We start from the raw sequence: 19497 nt of genomic DNA, 5'->3' as shown, positions 1-19497 counted from the left end.
ATATATAAAAAATTATTTCTGCAAATTAGTCATAAAGATCATTAATGGACAGTAGATATGTTTTTTGAAAATTTTCTAACAGCTTTTAACGTTAAAATAATTTGATGCAGACCTTAAATAAATTTTCGTCCTACTTATATTTGTATTCTAGCGTAATAATCAGATCTTCCATTTTTATTTCAAAAATATAAACCATCAAAATTAGTACCTTTCGAAATTTGGCAATAATAGTCTTTCAGTGCAGAATATTTTGTTTGGGAAGTTTGAAAATGTACCGCAAACGTCGTGGGAGGGTATCAAAAGGAAATTAGAAGAATTTAAAGGAAACGAAAAGAATATAATATAAAATATTCCGCTGATTTCAGTAAAATTGTAGAGAATTGATAAGAATTCGAAAGAATTACAAAAAATGTGTTCGAATTCCTAGGAATTGAATTTACATTTAAAATACTTTAGGGAGAATAAAAACAAAAAATTTTTAATAGTTTTAAATCAATTTAATACAGTAGAATTGAGAGAATTTAAAAGAATTCAAGTGAATCCAAAAAAAATCAGTAAGTTCTACAAAAAATCAAGAATATGACAAAGACTTTAAATCTTTTTTAGAGAATTCAGGTTAAATAAAAAAGAATTCACGGTGAATTCCAAATAAATTGAAAAAAATTTTTAATCTTTAAATGTTTCAGTAAAATAGAATAAATTTAGAAGAAATCAAAGGAATTTCAGAGAAGTTCATTCGATTGCCAAAAATTTAAAAAATAACATAAAATGGAGTGAATTAAGAGAAATTTAAGTAAAATGAGTAAAATTCGATGAAATTTATGGAAATTCAAGGTAAATTAAAACATAACAAGTGAATTAGAAACAATTTTAAAATATTTTGAAAATTTATTTAATTAATTAATTTCGGGATAAATTGAGGCATACTTAAGGAAATCCAAAATAATTTAATAAATCGCTTTAGGGATCCAGGTGAGTTTAAAAAACTTCCGGGTCAGTTACAAGAAAAACTACAAAAAATATATTGAATTAAGTAGAATTTATTGAGCTTAAAATAATTCAAGTCAATTAAAAAAATTGCAGAGTGAATTCTAAAAAAATTTCACTAAAATTAATAAAAATATATCCAAAATATTTAATTGATTTCAGAAAAAAAATGGAGTGAATTCAGAATAATTCCAGGGAATTCGAGGGAATTTAAGAGAATTCGATTAAATTCCATCGAAATTAAGATAAATGAAACATAATTCAAGTGAATAGGCACCAATCTTTAAAATCTAAAAAATTATATAGAAATCAAATAAATGCGAGTGAATAAAATCAATGAATAAGAATCTGATAAAATCCGTGAAATTTCAAGGTAAACTTACAATTCTTCAGGACAAATAAAAAAATGTATAATAAAAAAAATCATCCAAATACATTCTAAAATATAAAAGTGAGTAAAAAAGTGACAATAGTTATTTTTGCGTATTGTAAGAAATTGTTTTCAATACATATAATACTGCTTAAAACTGACACATGAATTGTTCACATGAATTTTTAAAACAATTTATTATTGTTTTAGCAATTTCCTTACAGAGTAGAGTTAGAAAGTAGCGAGTTTTCCAAAATTTTTAACTCATTTTTAATTTTTCCTTAGATCGAGGCAATAATCAATTAAATTCAACAGAAAGGATTGCTTGAACAATTTTTTGATATTTTTAATAATATTCTCTTAGAATAATTCCAGAATTTTTCACGTTTTTGTAAAATTTTATACTTTTTGTTCACATTTCAGTTATACTAAGACAATAATTAATTAGAGGTTTTACATACAATTGTTTTAATTATTATTGTCTATGAACATCTTCCATTTTGGTAATGCTAGATGGTTGCGGTTTCATCTGCAATTCTCCACATTTTGTCAACTTTGAACTGAGACCGAGATAATAATTAATCCAATTTAATACGCATAACTGTGTAAATAATTTTTTATTATTTGTAATAATATTTTCCTTGAATAATGTTAGAAAATTGCGGGCTTTTTCTAAAATTATCCACTTTTTTCTTCTTTTCACTTAGTGTGGTAATAATTTAATTCAGTTAACCAACCTAATTGTTTTAACAATTTATTATTATTTCTAACTATTTTCTTTTAGATAATTCATAGAAACTTGCGGTTTTTCTGTAATTTTACAACATTCTTTGGCTTTTTAGTTATGAAAAAATAATAAATAAACAATGGAGAGAATCATTTTGTCACCAATCTCTTTCTTTTTTTCATCCGTTTTTTTTTAAATAAAACAAACATTTGAAATATTCTTCAAATTTTCTTTATGGATCATATTAAATTTAATTTTTTCTTGAATTACTTACTGAAAGTTATTTGCTGAAAGTAGTTATTACTTTTTTCTAACTAAAAAGTCAAATAAGAGCTGAAAATGTCAGAAAATCTCGCAACTTTCTAGTATTAGACTATGAAAAGACAGTTATAAATCATTATAAATTGTTTAAATAATTATGTTTATTACCTTGCATTAATTATTATCTTACTGAATAAGAAGTGGAAAAAATATTATAAATTTAAGAAAAACCGCAAAAATAAATACAAGTTGTGATAAAAATATTTATACGAATTCTGGTTTTATTAAACAGTAATATAAAAAAAACTCGTTACAATAGTTTTAGAAATTACTATTGTTTATTTAAAACAAAATGACTACTCCTTATAATTCTTTTACCGAATATTGATTTTTTTGGAACACAATAATTTATTCTAATGATAATTTTTTCCTAGAGAAAATTGCTATAAACAATAATAAATTATTCAAACAATTTCCATAAAACATGTTATGGCTGATATTCATGTAAATTCGAGAAAAAAATTGTTGCCCACCCTACTGAATACGGCACATTTTTATATTTAAATTTCTATAAATAACAAATATATTTTTAAGGAAATTCTTGTAATTAATTTTCAGAAAAAACTTGTATCCAAGAATTTGTCCTAGGCCAAGTGCAGCAGCTGAACGACTTTGGATTTTTAATATCCTGCAAGCGAAAAAAATGGCAGATTTTTTTATTTTTTGTTTTAAAAGAATCTCTTAAAATTTTAAAGAAGTAATTTCGGATATTCTTTAAAATATAGTTTGTGTTTTTTAATTTTCAAAAATGAATAATAATCTTATTAAATTCAACTTTTTAAGGAAATTAGTAAACATAACAATAATATAAGAAATCCAATGCATTTCAAATATCGTAATAACCGAGATAACCCCTGTCGAAATTTGTGTGATCCGAATTCACAATCTCTTAAAGCAGTTTCGGTTTGATAAATCTGCGGCGAAAACTAAATATATCCACTTTTGTCCGAAAATTAAGGTAATCGCTGCTGTTAAAATGTAATTAAAAATATTATTATGAAAAAGCTTCCTGCTAATTTAAAACAATAAAAAGTAGATTAAAAACAATTTAAATAAATTAAAAAATACTTCTATCAGTTTTATTTGTTATAAAACTATATTTTTATACTCATAAATCCAAAACAGTTTTCGGGCTTATATTTGGCTGACACAATAATATTTGCCGGAGTATACAAAATGTGTATGTTAAGTAAAATCTAACACTAATCTAGTATCTCTTCACTTACATTTTTCTAAAACTTATTCATATTTTAAAAGGGACATATTTAAATCTAACGCAACTTATTATCATATTAGCTCTATTTGCGTAAATAAGCGCAATACAATAGAAAATCGTAAATGTAATAAAATACAATTTCAGTTTTATTCGCATCTTCAAATGAATCAATAAAATCGATGTTATTATATTTCATTCAAATAATGTTTTAATCATAGAAAAATGAATCTTTACTTAAAAATAAAATTACACTCAACTCCTAATAATTTATCATATTTATAAATCTTCTTTATAATAAAACCGCAATCGAACAAATAATTTTTCAGTCAATTTTTAAATAATTTTCTATCAAATGTTCTCTACATTGCATAAATATCTTTCTCTCTCTCCTCATTACACTAATCGGTACAATTTTTTTAAAAATTTGTACAGTTACGATATTGATCACATTTTCTGGTCATTAGAAAATTATCAGCTTATAGTTTGTCAAAATCTGTAAATAAAATTTTGTTTAGGAGAGTCTAAGACTTGCAGCATAGTAAAAGAAGATATTCGGTTTATATTTTGTAAACGTTAATATATGAAAGTATTCGTTTTAGATCGTTCACTATTCTTTATTTGAAAATTAATTGTCCTCGGAAGCCCTCATATCTTGAATCTCCTATTAAAAAAAAAACAAAGAAACAATTAATCGAATAATGTCAATTGCATTCAAATAATGGCAATTGATCAGAAAGGAAAAAAAGTCTTACCCGATTACGGTGCTCTCCGTACTTGGACCAAAAGGTGACCTTACAGGGAGAACTCTGACCAGTTTGTTTATTGAAAACCGAGCATGATGAAAATGGTGGCGAATATAAATGTAGGGAAACAGCGGGATTAACTGTGCTGGAATTTTCCACGCGGTGAAGTCCAATATTATCTGAAACATTTTTTATTAGATAATACATAACTTTCTAGATAAACTCTGGTTGGAAAAACTTTTACAAGAATGTACCACATTTCTATAACTATAATTTTTTTTAAACATGTACTTTTTTTGTTGAAAAATGTACAAAACTTATCAGAAAAATACAATTAAATAAAAATACTCTTGTATAAAAGTAAGAAGGTTAACAATAAAGTTTAAGCTGCAAAAATTAAAAATCTTGTATAAATTTTTATTAATACTTTTTTTACTTTTTTGTAACTGGCGCAATCATATTTTCATGATGTTTTGCGCACTATAAGACAGATAAGTTTGTTATTAGCAGTCAAATACTCGAATATAAATATTTCAGAGTAGTTTGTAAAATTAAAACCGAATTTCTGGTAAATTTTCAATTTAAATATTTAATAGTTAGCTGCAAAATAAAAGCATTTAAACCAGTGATTTGAATTATTTTAAGAAATTCTTAAAAATGTTAAAATTTTAAGAAAATTTAAAAGATTTTAAAGATTTTACGGCACTCAAATAGATTACACTAGAGTCAATTAAGGGATTAAATATTATTTTAAAGGTTTTAAGTGATTTTTTATGGATATATTTATGGATATATTTTTGTAAACTAAAAATAATTTCGCAAAAATAAAAGGATTTCATAGGAAGTATAATACTTTAGAATATTGAAAATGACTCCAAAGAATTTCAGAGAATTTCCAAGATTTACAAATATTTTAAAGGGGTTTTAACAGATTTTATAAGATTTCTGAGAATTTCTGTAATTTTAAAGTATTTTAAAGATTTTCAATTATGTATTTCAATCAATTTTCCTGGATTTTTAAGGATTTCATAGGGTTTCAAATATTTCAAGATATTTAGAAAAATATCATCAGATTTTATAAGATTTCACGGGATTTTAGCTGATTTGATATTTTAAACGATTTTAAGGAATCTATTTATTAGAATTAAGGGATTTCTAATGAATAAAGAATTATTAAAAGATTTTCAAACATGCTGCATAGATTTAAAGAACTTTAATTTTTATATGAGATTTAAAAGGTATTTCAAAAGCTTATCAGACATTTCCAAGCGCTCAAAAAAATGCAAGACATTTTAATAGATTTCAAAGGGTTTTTAACATTTTAGGTTATTTCCAATGACTTCAAGGAATTCTCAAGAGATTAAAAAATTTTGAAGGAATTTCCAAAGAGCCTAATTATTTAGAGTATTTTAAAAAAATGTATGCGGTTTTAGAGAATTCCCTACAATTTCAGAAGGTTTTAAAGGATTTTACAGGAAGTACAAGGCTTTAAGATATCGAAAAAGATTTCACATTATTTTTAAAGAATTTCAACGGATTTAGTCAGATTTCCAAAGATTTCAATGATTTTAAGGCATTTCTAAAGCTTTTCTATAACTGTAATTTTTTCTAAAAGAATATACAAAATTTTAAAACAAAAATTAAATTAAATACAATTAAATAAAAATAGCTAATTTTATCTCGTGTTTTTTTGTAGAAAAGCAAAAAAGTAAATAATATAGTATAAGTTTCTACAGTTCAACAATTCAAGTTCAACAATATTTTTTTTTTTGAAACTGTACTGAAAATTATGTTGGAAATGCTGGTAGTTGATTGTAGAAATGTACAAAATTAAACAAAAAATATAAATGTTCACAAATAATATTTTTAAAATGTGTATGAGCGTTCCAAATTGCAATTTAATATCAATTTTGTAGGATATGTAATATTGTATGACTATCTATAAAAAACCAGTTTAAAAAAATGTTACGATTGTTATCGATTATATTATATTATTATATACGATTATATTATAAAATGTTACAATAATTAATGTTACAGCATGATTCTGAATATTTTCAACATCAAGCAAGTTACAGATGTTAGAAAAATGTAAATTTTTCAATTTGAAAGCCTTAGTATTTTAACAAATGTAAACGTTAAATTGAAGATTTATAAATTATTGTTAATTTTAAAATGATTTCAAATAAATAGATTAATGATTAAACACTCTTGTTTAATTGAAAATCCTACAGAAATATTGTTTTAACCTAAAGTATTCCATTTTATACCACTTGATTTAAAAAAAAAAATTAATTACGAATGGCATTTTTAAAAATATTATTTTAATTGTTCTATTTAACAAATTTTTAATACGTAAGTGCAATTATTGAATTTGATGCACGAATAGCAATTGAACAATCATCAATTTTAAAAAATTTGATTTCGTTTAAGAGATATTTACCAATTTTGAGAAGATCCCAATTTAATTTAAAACTGGCAAATATTTCGAAAAATAAAAAACTAAACTTCGATTTTTGATAATTTCGGAATGAATTTTCAAACATTTTAAGGATCTTTAAAGATTCCAAGAAATTAAAATAAAATTTAAGTTTCCTGCCAAAATTAAAAATAATTTGTTATTTTGTAAAATTAATTTTAAGGGAACATTCAAAAAGATTTTAAGAACTTTTTAAATTAATAAATGACAATTGAAGAATTATCAATATGGAAAGTCATTCTGTAAGTTCAAAACATGCATAATATAATGTTGTTGAAAACATTATTCCTGGAAAATTTTTCAATGATTCTTTTTAAACAAATTTTTAAGAACATATTTAAGAAGATTACAAAAGAAATTTCAATGTTTCTAGCTTAAAATTGCTTTAAATAATATATCTTTGAAAGTTTATAAATTTTTTGATTCATTCTTAAATTCACAACTTCGAAAATGTAAGGGTGACTTTATATTTTTTTAAAGTCTTTTAAATGTACAATATCTGAAAGTAAAAATTTAGAATTTTACAGTTTAACGGCTTTCAATTTAAAAAATTTAAAGCTTTAATTTTCAGAGTATAAAATTTAAAAAAAAAATTCTCCGAGTGCTTCAATTTACAATTTAGTTTATATAACTTTAAAAGAAAAAAATGTTATCATCAAGAGTTGAAATCTTATAATTTCAATGACCACGATCAAAACATTCTCAATTGTTCAATTTTTATTTGCAGGCGATAAATTGTTCTTTTTCGACCTAGGATAACATCATTTTAAATTACATATATGGTGTCCAATCGACTGCCATATATTTGAAGAAAAAAATTCAAAAGTAAGGTTTTTGCTTTTATTATGATTATTCATTATTGTCTTTAATCATTCTACCATTCCTTTAGAGTTTAAACATAGAAACTTTTTTATAATGGCGATCACATATCTTAATGTAGGATGATATAATTGTAATTTATTGTATTTATTTCTAGATTTCCTGTAAAAATAGTTTTAGCTCTCTGTACTTTTTTGGAAAAAATTTTCCACCAAGATATCATACGATTTCATAGAATTTCAAGGATATTTCAAAGAACTTTATAGCACTTCAACGGATGGTAAAGATTTGATGTAATTTTATAATATTTTAAGGGGTATAAAAAGGAATTTTATTAAGAATTAAGGGATTTTGATAGGATTTCCAAAAATTATTATCACAATAGTAATAAATTCTTGATAACGATAGTGTCCGCACAAATCCTAACGAATGCTTGTTTTTCTATAGTGAAATGTAAAAACTGACAACCTCCAAAAATGATTAAATTCAAATTTATTTTTGAAAAAAAACACTATCGTTTTAAGGTTTCAAACAAATGAAATTTTTCAAAATTGTAAATTCAAAATGATAATTTTGAATAGAAATTACAGAAACTTTCAAGGTGATGAAAATTATCAAAATGTATCGTAGGATGTAATACTAAATGACATTCCAAGTGATTGATTAGATTTGATTATTAAACAAAAATGAAATTTCAGTACAAAAAAATCATTAATTATTGTAAATCTTCAAAGTTTAATTATACTTAAAACATTAAAAATTATATGATTTCTAATTGGATGCTTTAAAACTAATTAATCCGAGTCTAATTAAACCGTTCAAAATTAATTTATTTTATTTTGCGAGATATTAACATTCAATAACACAGTCATCACTGTTGCATTAATAATAAAAGCAATAGATTTTATTATATCATATTATATCAATTATTAGAAACGTGCCTATGAATTCCTAAGAAAGTAGTTGAATTTTGAACAAATAATAGTTTAATTTTCAATTAATAGAAATAAGTTTCTATAAAAAAGGCAAATTTAAAACAAAATATGTAAAATTTCAATTACACAGTTGATTTTTTAACTAAAAACGATCAATTCTCAACCGAAAATGGAGCAGTTAAATTTTCAGGTTAAAAAACTAATTATTAGGCAGAATGAAAAAAGAATTTTTAGCAAATTACATAAATAAAGATATATAAAGTTGAATTTATAACCTAAAACCTTTTTTTTGCGCTTTAAAAAATCATTATAGGAAATCCTTAAAGAAATAAATAATGTTGAAGAATTGAAAAAAAAATGGAAACAATAAAAAAACTACAATTGAATAGTTTATTTATTTATTTAACATAGGAATCAACATTATTTCAAGAGGTTTTTACAGGATTTTGCAGATTTCAAGGAATTTCCTAGGATTGCAGAAGATTTAAAGATTTCAAATAAATAAACCAATTTCCACAATTTCTAGATTTGAAGGTTTTTAAACGACTTTCAAGGCATTAAAAAAATTTCAAGGTTTTTTGAAGAATTTTGCAGGATTTTCAATGATTTCACGGGATTTCTAGACATCTAAATACTAAAGAATGAAATTTCAAGGGACTCCTAGCGATAGCAAAGATTTTAATGGATTTAATAAGATTTCAGTATATTTCACGAGATTTAAAGGATTTTATTGCATCTTGAAGGATTTTAAGAAACTTCAAAGACATCTAGGGATTCAAACGGTGTCTTTTATGATAACTTTAATGAATAACTATGATTTAATTTATATTCAAGGTATTTTAAATTATTTTAACTTATTTTAATCCATTTTTGCCATTTCTAAATAAAATATAATTTCTCTAGAACTTCAGAATACAAATTAAATTGAATTTAAAGTGATTTTTACGAATTTCAAAAATTTAAAGATATTATAGTTTTAAAAGAAATTCAAGAAATTAAACCATTTTCAAAGAATTTTAAGGAATTTCTTAGATTTGCCGAAGGTTTTCTAGAGAACTTTAAGGAATAATTTGAATTTATTTTATTTTCAAGGGATTGCAAATTATGTCTACAGAATTCTATTTTAAAGATATTAAGAGGCTTTGAGATTTTTCATCTACAATTTCTGGAGGGATTTTGGTAAATAAATTGAAGTACATTTCAAGGGATTTTCACAGATTTCAACAATTTCAAGATTTTAAGGATTTTTAAAGAATTTCCAGAAATTAAGAAAATTTAAAGGTATATCAAAGACTTTTTTAGGATTTCCAAAGATTTTAAAGGATATTATAGATTTTTAATTATTTTAAAAGATTCCGATGAATTTCAATAAATTAAAAAGATTTTCACGAAACGTCTGAGGATATTAAGATTTCCAAATTTTTAAGGAATTTTACCAAATTTACGGGATTTGAAAAGATCTCCAAGTATTCCAAAGATAATTGATCATTGATTTTATTTTTAATGGATTTAAACGATTTTGACAGATTTTTAACGATTATAAATATTTTAAAGAATTACAAATGATGTTCATTTAATGCAGTTAAATTTCAACCAGTTTTGATGATATCAACGAAAATCACAGTTTCTTGGTATCGCAATTTTATTACAGATTTCCAAAGTTATAGTTAGGTTTTAATTTTTTTATGATTATGGGTCATTCTTATATTAATATGAAGGAGTCTTAGGATAAATCAATTTTTCATACCAAAAATAACAGTATTTTTGAATTTATTTATTAAATTCATTTATAACAATTAAATACATCCATGAACAACCTATATGTATTCTGTAAAACCTCATGTAATTATTTAAGAGGCGAAATTAGTTTCATAAAAAGTGAAGAGTGTCTAAAAATTCAAGAATGATTGAAGGAAATTAAGATTAAAAAGGTCATTTATGAATTTTATATGTTTAAAATCCTATGTGGTTAGTTAAATCGCACAATAATAAATATTTAATCAAAGTCGCTAGTTTACGCAATAGAAAAAGGACATATATAACAAACAAATTTTAATCTAGTGTCTTTTGTAAAAAATCCAATTTTGACAAAAAAGGACTCTTTCCAAACGACTTCGCGAAGATTTGTTTTATCGAATAAATAGTCATAAAACAATATAACTCGTCGATCTGGAAAAATATCCTAACGTGTGCACATTTATGAGATCAACGACTTTAAATTAAAAATTTTTATCGTAATATTTTTTTTAATATCAATAAAAAATCGGGTTTTCATGGAAATCTTCGCAATGATACGAAGGAATGGTTAAAGACAATTTTGGATAATTTGGAAATTTAAAACATGCAAAGAAATAATAAAAAGAAATCTGTGTTTAAGAAAATAATATTCTAAATCTGAGAATATTTTGTCGGATGTTAAAAAGTAACATTTTTAATAAGTAAGTCTATAATTAAATTCGTGATACATTTGCACCATATTAATGTAAAAAAGAGTTCACGTAGCTTAGTGTTCGGTAGATGATAAAATGTTTAAAAATGAATGGGCAATCAGAATTGGATAAGAATTATCCTTCTTCTTACAATTCAATGATTAAACAAGTCTTGAATAAATTTGTCAGAACCGAAGAATTATTGAACCATTAATTAATTTTGTTATTTTGCTCATTCATTTTACTCTCATTTGAATGTTAATTGTTGTTAATTTTTAAGTTCCAAGTTCTTGATTTTAATGTCAGGAGCAAATAATAAAATAATCAAATTAAATAACAAATTTGACGAAACCTACTATCATCACGTATCGTTACCATCAGTCAATGTAGATACAATTCCACCAACCATGAAAATAGAAATCAACACTATCGATAAAGTTAAGTCTTCAAATAACAAAAAATACTTAGTGTCGTTTTTAAACACGGAGGAAAATAAATTTTAATAAATTTGAAAATTAATTTTGCAATAAAAAAATAACTTACCATTGATATAAGCAACATCATTGAGTCCAAAGGTAGTTTTCCCAATCACTCGAAGTTCTTGTGGCGCTTCGGAACAATCTCCATCTTTTTTCCTTGCTGGCCATGCATAAGTCGTCTGAACGAAGAAAAATTTTAATGATGAACTGATTTAAAATATAGCATAAGAAGGATCTATAAACCGATGCACAATGGAGCAAAAAGAACTTCCAGCGACAAAATGAATTTGAGAAGACAATTATTATCCAAATTCAACTTTTTTAAAAATTGAAGCTAAGAAAATTTCGCATCGAACTGCCATGGCCGATTTTAACATTTTTGTTTATTTGTTTGTTCATTTATTAAAATTTTTTTTTTAATAGCTTTTGAAGTATACGGGCTTTTAAAACATGGTTTGATTCAAACAAAAATATCTAAAAATCCGAAAGAACTCACCCAAAAAAGATGCCAAATAGCAATTAAATGTTAAAAAATGTATTGAATTTGTTATAAACAAACTAGTGAATGAAAATGGTTTCGTGGGAATTGGCGGTGATTCGTCACTTGATTAGGCCACCAAATAAAAATTAGTAATTGTTTAAACTACCTTAATTAACAAATGCACTATTTGGCTGTTTCTGGAGTGACAAACTTGATTTTTTCGATGAAATTAACTGTAAATAACTTACTTCTAAATTCGTAAGAACATTTTGATGACATTAAACAATTTATTATTTTAAACAAGAATTGTTTAGACAAATTCTTATCATTTTATGTGTTTATGAATAAAATACCGCTTTTTTCACGGAAGTAACAGCCAGTTATTTAGCAATGACTTTTTGCTATAAATCGATAACATTTGATCATTTTTCAACCAAACTTAATTAACAAATGCATTATTTGCCTATTTTCCAGCACTTAAATTGTTGTTTTTTGTGTGTAAATAACACATTTTTTAACCGAAAAAGAAAATCAAGTAGTAATTGAGCTTCTTTAATAAATCATTATTTTTTATCAACTTATGGCAAGGGATTATTGCCAAGTAATTTTAATTATACTTTAAAAGAAAGAAATTTTAGTTTGCAAGTGCATTAGACGAGAAAAGTCTGTCTACTGCATTCTTGATAAAAATAAAAATAGTGGTACGCTATCTATCAAAAAACCTTTAAATAGTGTGTTAACAGTTGATTACATACAGAATTAACCAGTTTCAATTCTGAAAAAACCAAATATTGCATTTGTTAATTAAGTTTGGTTAAAAAATTACCAAATATTGTCGATTCATAGCAAAAAGTCATTGCTAAATAACTGGCTGTTAATTCTGTGAAAAAATCGGTATTTTATTCATAAATACTTAATATGATATAAATATGTTTAAACAATTGTTGTTTGCTATAATAAATTGTTTAGTGTCATCAAAATGTTCCTAAAAACTAATAAATTAGTTATTTACAGTAATTGCATCGAAAAAATAAAATTTGTACTTCCAAAAACAGGCAAATAGCGCATTAGTTAATTAAGGTAGTTTAAACAATTATTCACTTTTACTCTGTGACTATATGATACTTAGGTTATATTTCCAACAAATATACAATCGATTTCATGGTTTATAAAAATTGCTTTTAAAATAACAAATTATTTACTGACTTTCATTATTTCAACTAAAAAACTCTTTTTGTCCATAAACTGTTCAAATTTAGTGCGAATCAAGTGTCGATTCGACGCCAATCCCCACAAAACCATTTTCATTCACATATTTGTTTATAAAAAATTCAATAAATTGTTACCGTTTAATTTCTATTGGAAATTTTTTTTTAGTAGTCGCTTTCAGTTTCCTAGGTATTTTTGATTGAATCAAACCTTTTTTTTAAACCTGTATACTTCAAAAGTCCATATTTTTTTTTGTTATTAAATAAACAAAAGAATAAACGGACATTTTTTTAACCCCACTGTGCGACGCCTCCTTTCCATAGACTCGCTGTAACGCTGTATAGCTTCAGGACTTAGCAGTACAGCAACCAAACGTACAGAGAGCCGTACATCGTCTAAAGGTGCCGCACAAGAAAATACGTGTACATTAGGCTGGAAATGGCTCCCGAACGATCTTTCCCACAGTGGGGTATTTTGGATTTGTTCGTGCAAATAATCGACGACTCGTCAGTAGTTCAAAAAAATGTCAACCAATGTCGGCAGTCGTCGGCCGATTTTTAGGCTATTCAGATGTCAGTAATATTTAGTCATTCGGACAAACAATGCTTCGTCTTTTTTTCTTACAGTTTTTATGATTATTTTAATAAACACTGTAAGAAAAAAAGGTTTAAAATTCTATAAAATACTCTTTTGTTGATTTCTTCATAATAAACGCTTTTCGGTTAAATAATTTGAAAATTAAAGTATTAACGTTATGAACGTTTATTAACTATTATTTAGAACTTTTATTGCAAAAACAGAATGAGAATAGAAAGGTTTGCACTTGAAATGGTTGAAAACATAAATAGCAATGAGCATGAAGCATTGTTTGTACGAATTACCAAATATTACTGACATCTGAATAGCCTAAAAATCGGCCGACGACTGCCAACGTTGATCGACGTTTTTTTTGACGTACTAACGATTCAAACCGTAATAATGGCGTATCTCTCCGACATTAAATTTATTCACGAGCATTTAAAAAAAATTCAATTCGGTTGAAAATGACCGCCACGCGAGAAGCAGAAGTTTGAAACGTTGCCAACATTGATGTGTTTACGGAGAGAGTGTAGTGTTTAACATTGTCAAAAAAGAAGCCGGTATTGAAAGCTGTTTTGGAAAGTAATTTTTTTTAATATTTCGAATATCTCTGACAAGCTTCGTAGTTATTTATGTGTATTTTGTAATTAACATAATTTAAATAAATATATTTATGTATGTATATATAATTAAATAATATAATAAATAAAATTGGCAACGTCGCAAACTTCTGCTTCTAGAACGGCAATCACGATTGGTAGCGCTCTGTGTGTACACGAACAGCTCGTGCGTGAGCCGTTTTTAGCATACTGCACACGTGGTTATTTGTGCGAACACCTTAAACACGACATGGAGCGGTATGAAACGAAACTAGAAACACCATACGTAGATGCAAGCACACAACATGCAGGGGTGTAGCTTGTAAATGGTATAATATACAACATTTCCCCTCAAGCGCAACATATGTAACTTTATTTATTCCACTGATCTACTTTTTGTTGACAAATGATTTATTCTGAACTGAGCCAAACAACCTTGCTGAAATGCCTCTCTTACGAAGTGATGTCAGATGTAAATATGTTTGCTTCCCATTTCTTTCAGGAAACTTTGTAGATGTTCCTCCTCTTTTGCAATTTCTGTCAGTCCAATGTATTCGGCCTCTGTACTAGATAACGCCACAGTAAGTTGCTTTTTAGGTTTCCAGATAACAGCACCATGTGCGAGTAAAAAGACAAATCCGCTATATGTCCATTCGGATTCGACCCACCCTTCTAGTTTCTTTGAAATCGTCTTGTATTTTAATCCTAGCTTCGAAGTTGCATGAAGGTATCGAAGAATCCTTTTAGCTGCATTCCAGTTATTCTTCCCATTTAAATTTTTGAACTGGCTTAGATAATTAACTGCAAGGGTTAAGTCAGGTCTTGTAGCTACAGATAGATACATAAGACTTCCGGTAAAGTCCCTAAAAGGATAACTTACATCCTCTTTTGATGATTCCTCGAGTTTCTTCAATTTTGCTCCCAGATCCACAGGTGTTAGAGCGGATTTTGAGTTCTCCATTCCAAATTTCTTAAGAATTTATTTAATATATGCAGTTTCCGATATTTACCATGAATCATTTCCTTGTTGAAATGTCATTCCCAAGAAGTAGTTAACCTTTCAAAGATCGTTTATTTAAAAATTTTCCCCAAATTTTTCTTTGAAGTTTAACAGCCAGCTGGAGCTATTTGAAAACAATAATATATTATGGACATAAATGGCAATGATTTATATTTCATCTCAAGATTTTCCCATGTAGATGAAAGCTTCTGCATTTAGTGGTTCTTATCCAAGGACACGAAGTTCCTTATATTGTTTCACACACCACTGTGTACTAGCTTGCTTCATACCATAAAAAGGCCTTCTTCATCAAATAAACTTGGTTGCCATTTTGAATCCTTTGTACGATATAGAAGCGCTTCTCCTTGAAACCACTTCTCCGTTCTTCAATTTTTCCTTTTAAGATTATTGCAGGAAACATTTCTTCAAATGATTTCAGAATCTTCATATAAATCCCCTCTTCTATGTCGCCGTTCAAAAAGGCAGCTGTCACGTCAAGCTGATGAACAATGAAATCATTTTCTACAGCAAGAGCCAGCAGCAATATGACATTCTCAAGACGAACAACTAGGGCGTCACTTATTACGAAGCACAATTCTGGACCCAATTACACTTCCGTCCTCTGGACTATTCACCAACTCTTAAAATTTATTTATGTTCAGTGCTCGAAATTCTTCATGAATTGCGCGCTTGCAGTCTGTGCCTTCGTTTCTACTGAATGTCTCCTTTAATGGAATATCTGGTCTTTTCGAATGCCTAGAAATCCTCTTTGTTTTCGGAATTTTCACCTCCAAATTTACCCAGTTCTTGCCCTTAGAACTTTGAATGCAGTCCTTTTTCGCCAAAACATTTTCAGAGAAGAAATCCTTAAATTCTCGCTTCGGCAGAAAATCGTTGATAAACTAAACATGTCTCGTTATTTGGACCTTCTTGTCATTAGTCAGAAGGCAGACTCTGTAATCTTTAGACTCTTCAGAGTATCCTAAAAATATACACTTACGTGCTTGGGCCTAGAATTTTTCCTTTCCAGGTGATTTATCCAGTGAGGATCCTTTACATCCAAAACTTTTCAGATGACAAATTAGGACTTACTCCAGTCCATTCTTTAAAAGGTTTTCCTTTATTCAGAATTCTGGAAGGGCATCTATTTGTCAAGTGGTTTGCAGTCGACATCGCTTCAGCCCAAAACGATGATGGCAGGTTAGACGAGATTAAGAGACACCTGGTGAATCTTCTGATAATACCACAATATTCGAGGTATTGGTCTAAATTGCGATTTCGATACTCTTTACCCTTGTTGGATTGCATACACTTTACAAGGATTCCTGTCTATTTCTCTGCTATTATTTGATAGCTCTTGAATGCTACCGGAAGCTCAATCTTCGATTTAAGGAACTTGACCACGCACCAATGTGTTGCGTCATCAACAAACTCAGGAAGTATTTCGCGCCACTAAGAGATTGCGTTCGCATCGGCCCGCACAAATCCGTATGTATTAATTCAAACAGCGAGGTCTTTCATAACGAGCTTTTCGAAAAGGGCATTTGGGCTAACCTCCCCACTACAGAGGTTTCACACACTCCGAGTTTCTCGTTCTCTGACCACTTTATTCCATGCTTTTTCATTAGCAACTTCACTTTTTTCTGATTAGAATGCCCTAAACGTCCAATGCCATAATGCCAATTTTTTAGTGTTATCACTCTCAGATACAACCCTCGCGACTTCACAAATCACAGCTTGCCAAGATGTCGTCCGAGTTTTCCAGTTTTTCGAATTTCTGGCATCGCTCTCTTCAAAGATCTTTATTTTCAGATCTTCCTCACTTAATAGGACATCTCGCGTCTCGATTGCACCTCGAAAGTGCACGATGCTGTACGAAAACTGTAATAAAGCATGATGGTGAGCTGGTCTTGGTTAATGACTACTTCCATTGGTAGTCTCACAGACCATGATCTGCTTTGATTCAGATGGTTGAATAGCTAGTAACTAGTTTGCGTTTGCTTTTCTGACCGCGACTTCCTGTGCGTGTGCTGCAGCATTCAAAGCAAGATTTAAATCTCCTCGGTTGATCTCCGGTTTCACCTTTTCGCCACTGACATACTACCAAGCATCATTATTTACTAGTAATTCCTTTATTTGTTGTGTCCACGTATTGAAGTCATCCTTTCCTAGGGCTTCGATACGCTTCCCCTCGAACGGAACAAGACTACTTTCACCACATTTTCGTTTAAGTTATTTTCAATCCCGATCGCGAACGCAATCACGTGGGCCCATAACCTGTCTGATTCTATGATTTTCAAAAGACTAACAAAAATCACATACGCAGATGGTAGCATATAACAAACAGGAGGATATCTTGCAACAATTATTGAAAAGATTTTTTTTATAATTTACCTCGCATAATTCCCCTTGAAGGATTTTCATCACGCAATGAGCATCAGCATGATCATGAATCGCTGATCCATGTCCTTCTCCCCAACAAAGTGCAATTAGATTGAATCTTCCATTTCCCTCGTCTACCAGATTTCTGGTGTATCTAATACATTCAAATAAAATTATTATTTTTTTACGTTTCAAACGTATATATAAAGGGCACTCAAAAAATAAGGAGGTCCAAATTTCAACTTGAATTTTTTATGGGGAAGAGAGACATAATGAGCCACGTGTAAGGATTAATAAAATACTCTATAACATAAAATAATATAAAGAAGTAATATGTAAAAGAAATAATAAAATAAATATGGTTCCAATACCGGGAATCGAACCCAGGCCTCCTGTGTGAGAGCCAGGTTTTGTAAAATAATCCTAAAATGTCATAACATAATAATGTCCTATAACATAAATATAAAATAATAATAATAAGAATAATATTAAGTAATAATCATAAAGATGTAGCTCATTAAAATGAGTAGTTTTTGTTCTTAAGTATGTTTTCGAAATAGAAAGTTGTTGACAGAAGTGTTAATCTATTCCACGTACTCGAAGGTCTTTTATATATCCTTAAAAACCAATTTTTTAAAAAGAATAATTTTATATGTTTTTATAAATTTCTTTTGAGGATTAATGAATAATTTAAATTTGTATTAAAGACGTTTTAGTTAGGTTATTTCGATTAGGTTATTTTCCCTTTTTTCTGTTTTTGTAGAACTAAAAATTAAAACTAAAAATTCATTTCTTCGGATAAAAAGTCTACTTTTAAATTTCAGGTTAAAGATTCACCTTTATCCTAAAAGGCATAATTTGGTTTAAATTTAAGTTATTTGATCAAAAACTGAATAACTTCTTAAAAAAGTCATTCTCTTAAAATTTTTTGAAAAAAACTCGACAATTGGTTGAACATTCGTCCTTTTGGCGTGAAAATTTAACTATTTGTTGAGAAGCGTAAATATAAATTGCACTTTTTTCATAGAACATTTAAAACCAAAAATTTTTGGCCCTGAAGGAAGTTTGAGGTTTTTAATTTATCAACTTTAAGAAATAAAAGGAAGCTTAATTTTTTATTGGTAAAAATATTAATTGGTAAAAAAGGCTTGCATTCTTTTAATAACGGAAACGGTAACGCGTTAATTATTTGATAAAATAATGACAACCTTAACTAGTCACAATTTTTGGGCAAGTGTAATGTCAAGAAACGTACGTTAATGTATTTAAATATCCAAATTTGTTAATGGTATTTTTAATTAAAACAAAGTTTTTAGAATTCGGAGCATATCTTATGCTTTCCATTAAGGTAGATATTTTATACATTCAAAAACTAAAAGAAATCCTTCTATTGAAAGTTTTTCATTGTTTCCATATGCCTTATTATAATTTTTTTTCCTTTAGATAATACTTGCAAATCCTAAAAATGGCCAAATATAGAAAAGAATTAAAAAAATTTCTTATTTAAAAAGTACTTTCCAAGTCTTAAAAGATTTCCGATAATTTTATCAATATATTTGTTTTAATTTATACATATAATATATAATAATTTAATGTATAATACATTTGTTTGTTTTTGTGTTTGATTCCTTTGAAACTAGATATGGTGCAGTCACAGTCCACATCTTCTGAGTTTACGTGTTTTTATAACCAATTGAAAAAAAAAATTGTTCGTTAAGAAAAATGGAAAAAAAACGAGTTCA

General features: G+C 27.3%; 1 protein-coding gene across 2 annotated transcripts in view; it reads right to left on the bottom strand.

Moving 5' to 3' along the window:
- Positions 1–3752: 3752 nt before the first annotated feature.
- The window catches only part of LOC117174978 (cysteine dioxygenase type 1), a 25536-nt gene continuing 9791 nt past the window's right edge, over positions 3753–19497 (bottom strand). For both annotated transcript variants that reach the window (XM_033364457.1, XM_033364456.1), the window contains exons 3-6: positions 17768–17909; positions 11570–11684; positions 4374–4543; positions 3753–4282 (exon numbers count right to left, since the gene is read on the bottom strand). In XM_033364457.1, the coding sequence (XP_033220348.1) occupies positions 4247–4282; positions 4374–4543; positions 11570–11684; positions 17768–17909 (463 nt within the window). In that variant the 3' untranslated portion in view covers positions 3753–4246. The remainder of the gene's footprint in view (positions 4283–4373; positions 4544–11569; positions 11685–17767; positions 17910–19497) is intronic.

The sequence above is a fragment of the Belonocnema kinseyi genome, chromosome 6 (assembly GCF_010883055.1).
Source record: "Belonocnema kinseyi isolate 2016_QV_RU_SX_M_011 chromosome 6, B_treatae_v1, whole genome shotgun sequence".
Classification (NCBI taxonomy): domain Eukaryota; kingdom Metazoa; phylum Arthropoda; class Insecta; order Hymenoptera; family Cynipidae; genus Belonocnema; species Belonocnema kinseyi.
This window is presented reverse-complemented; position numbering and strand designations above follow the sequence as displayed.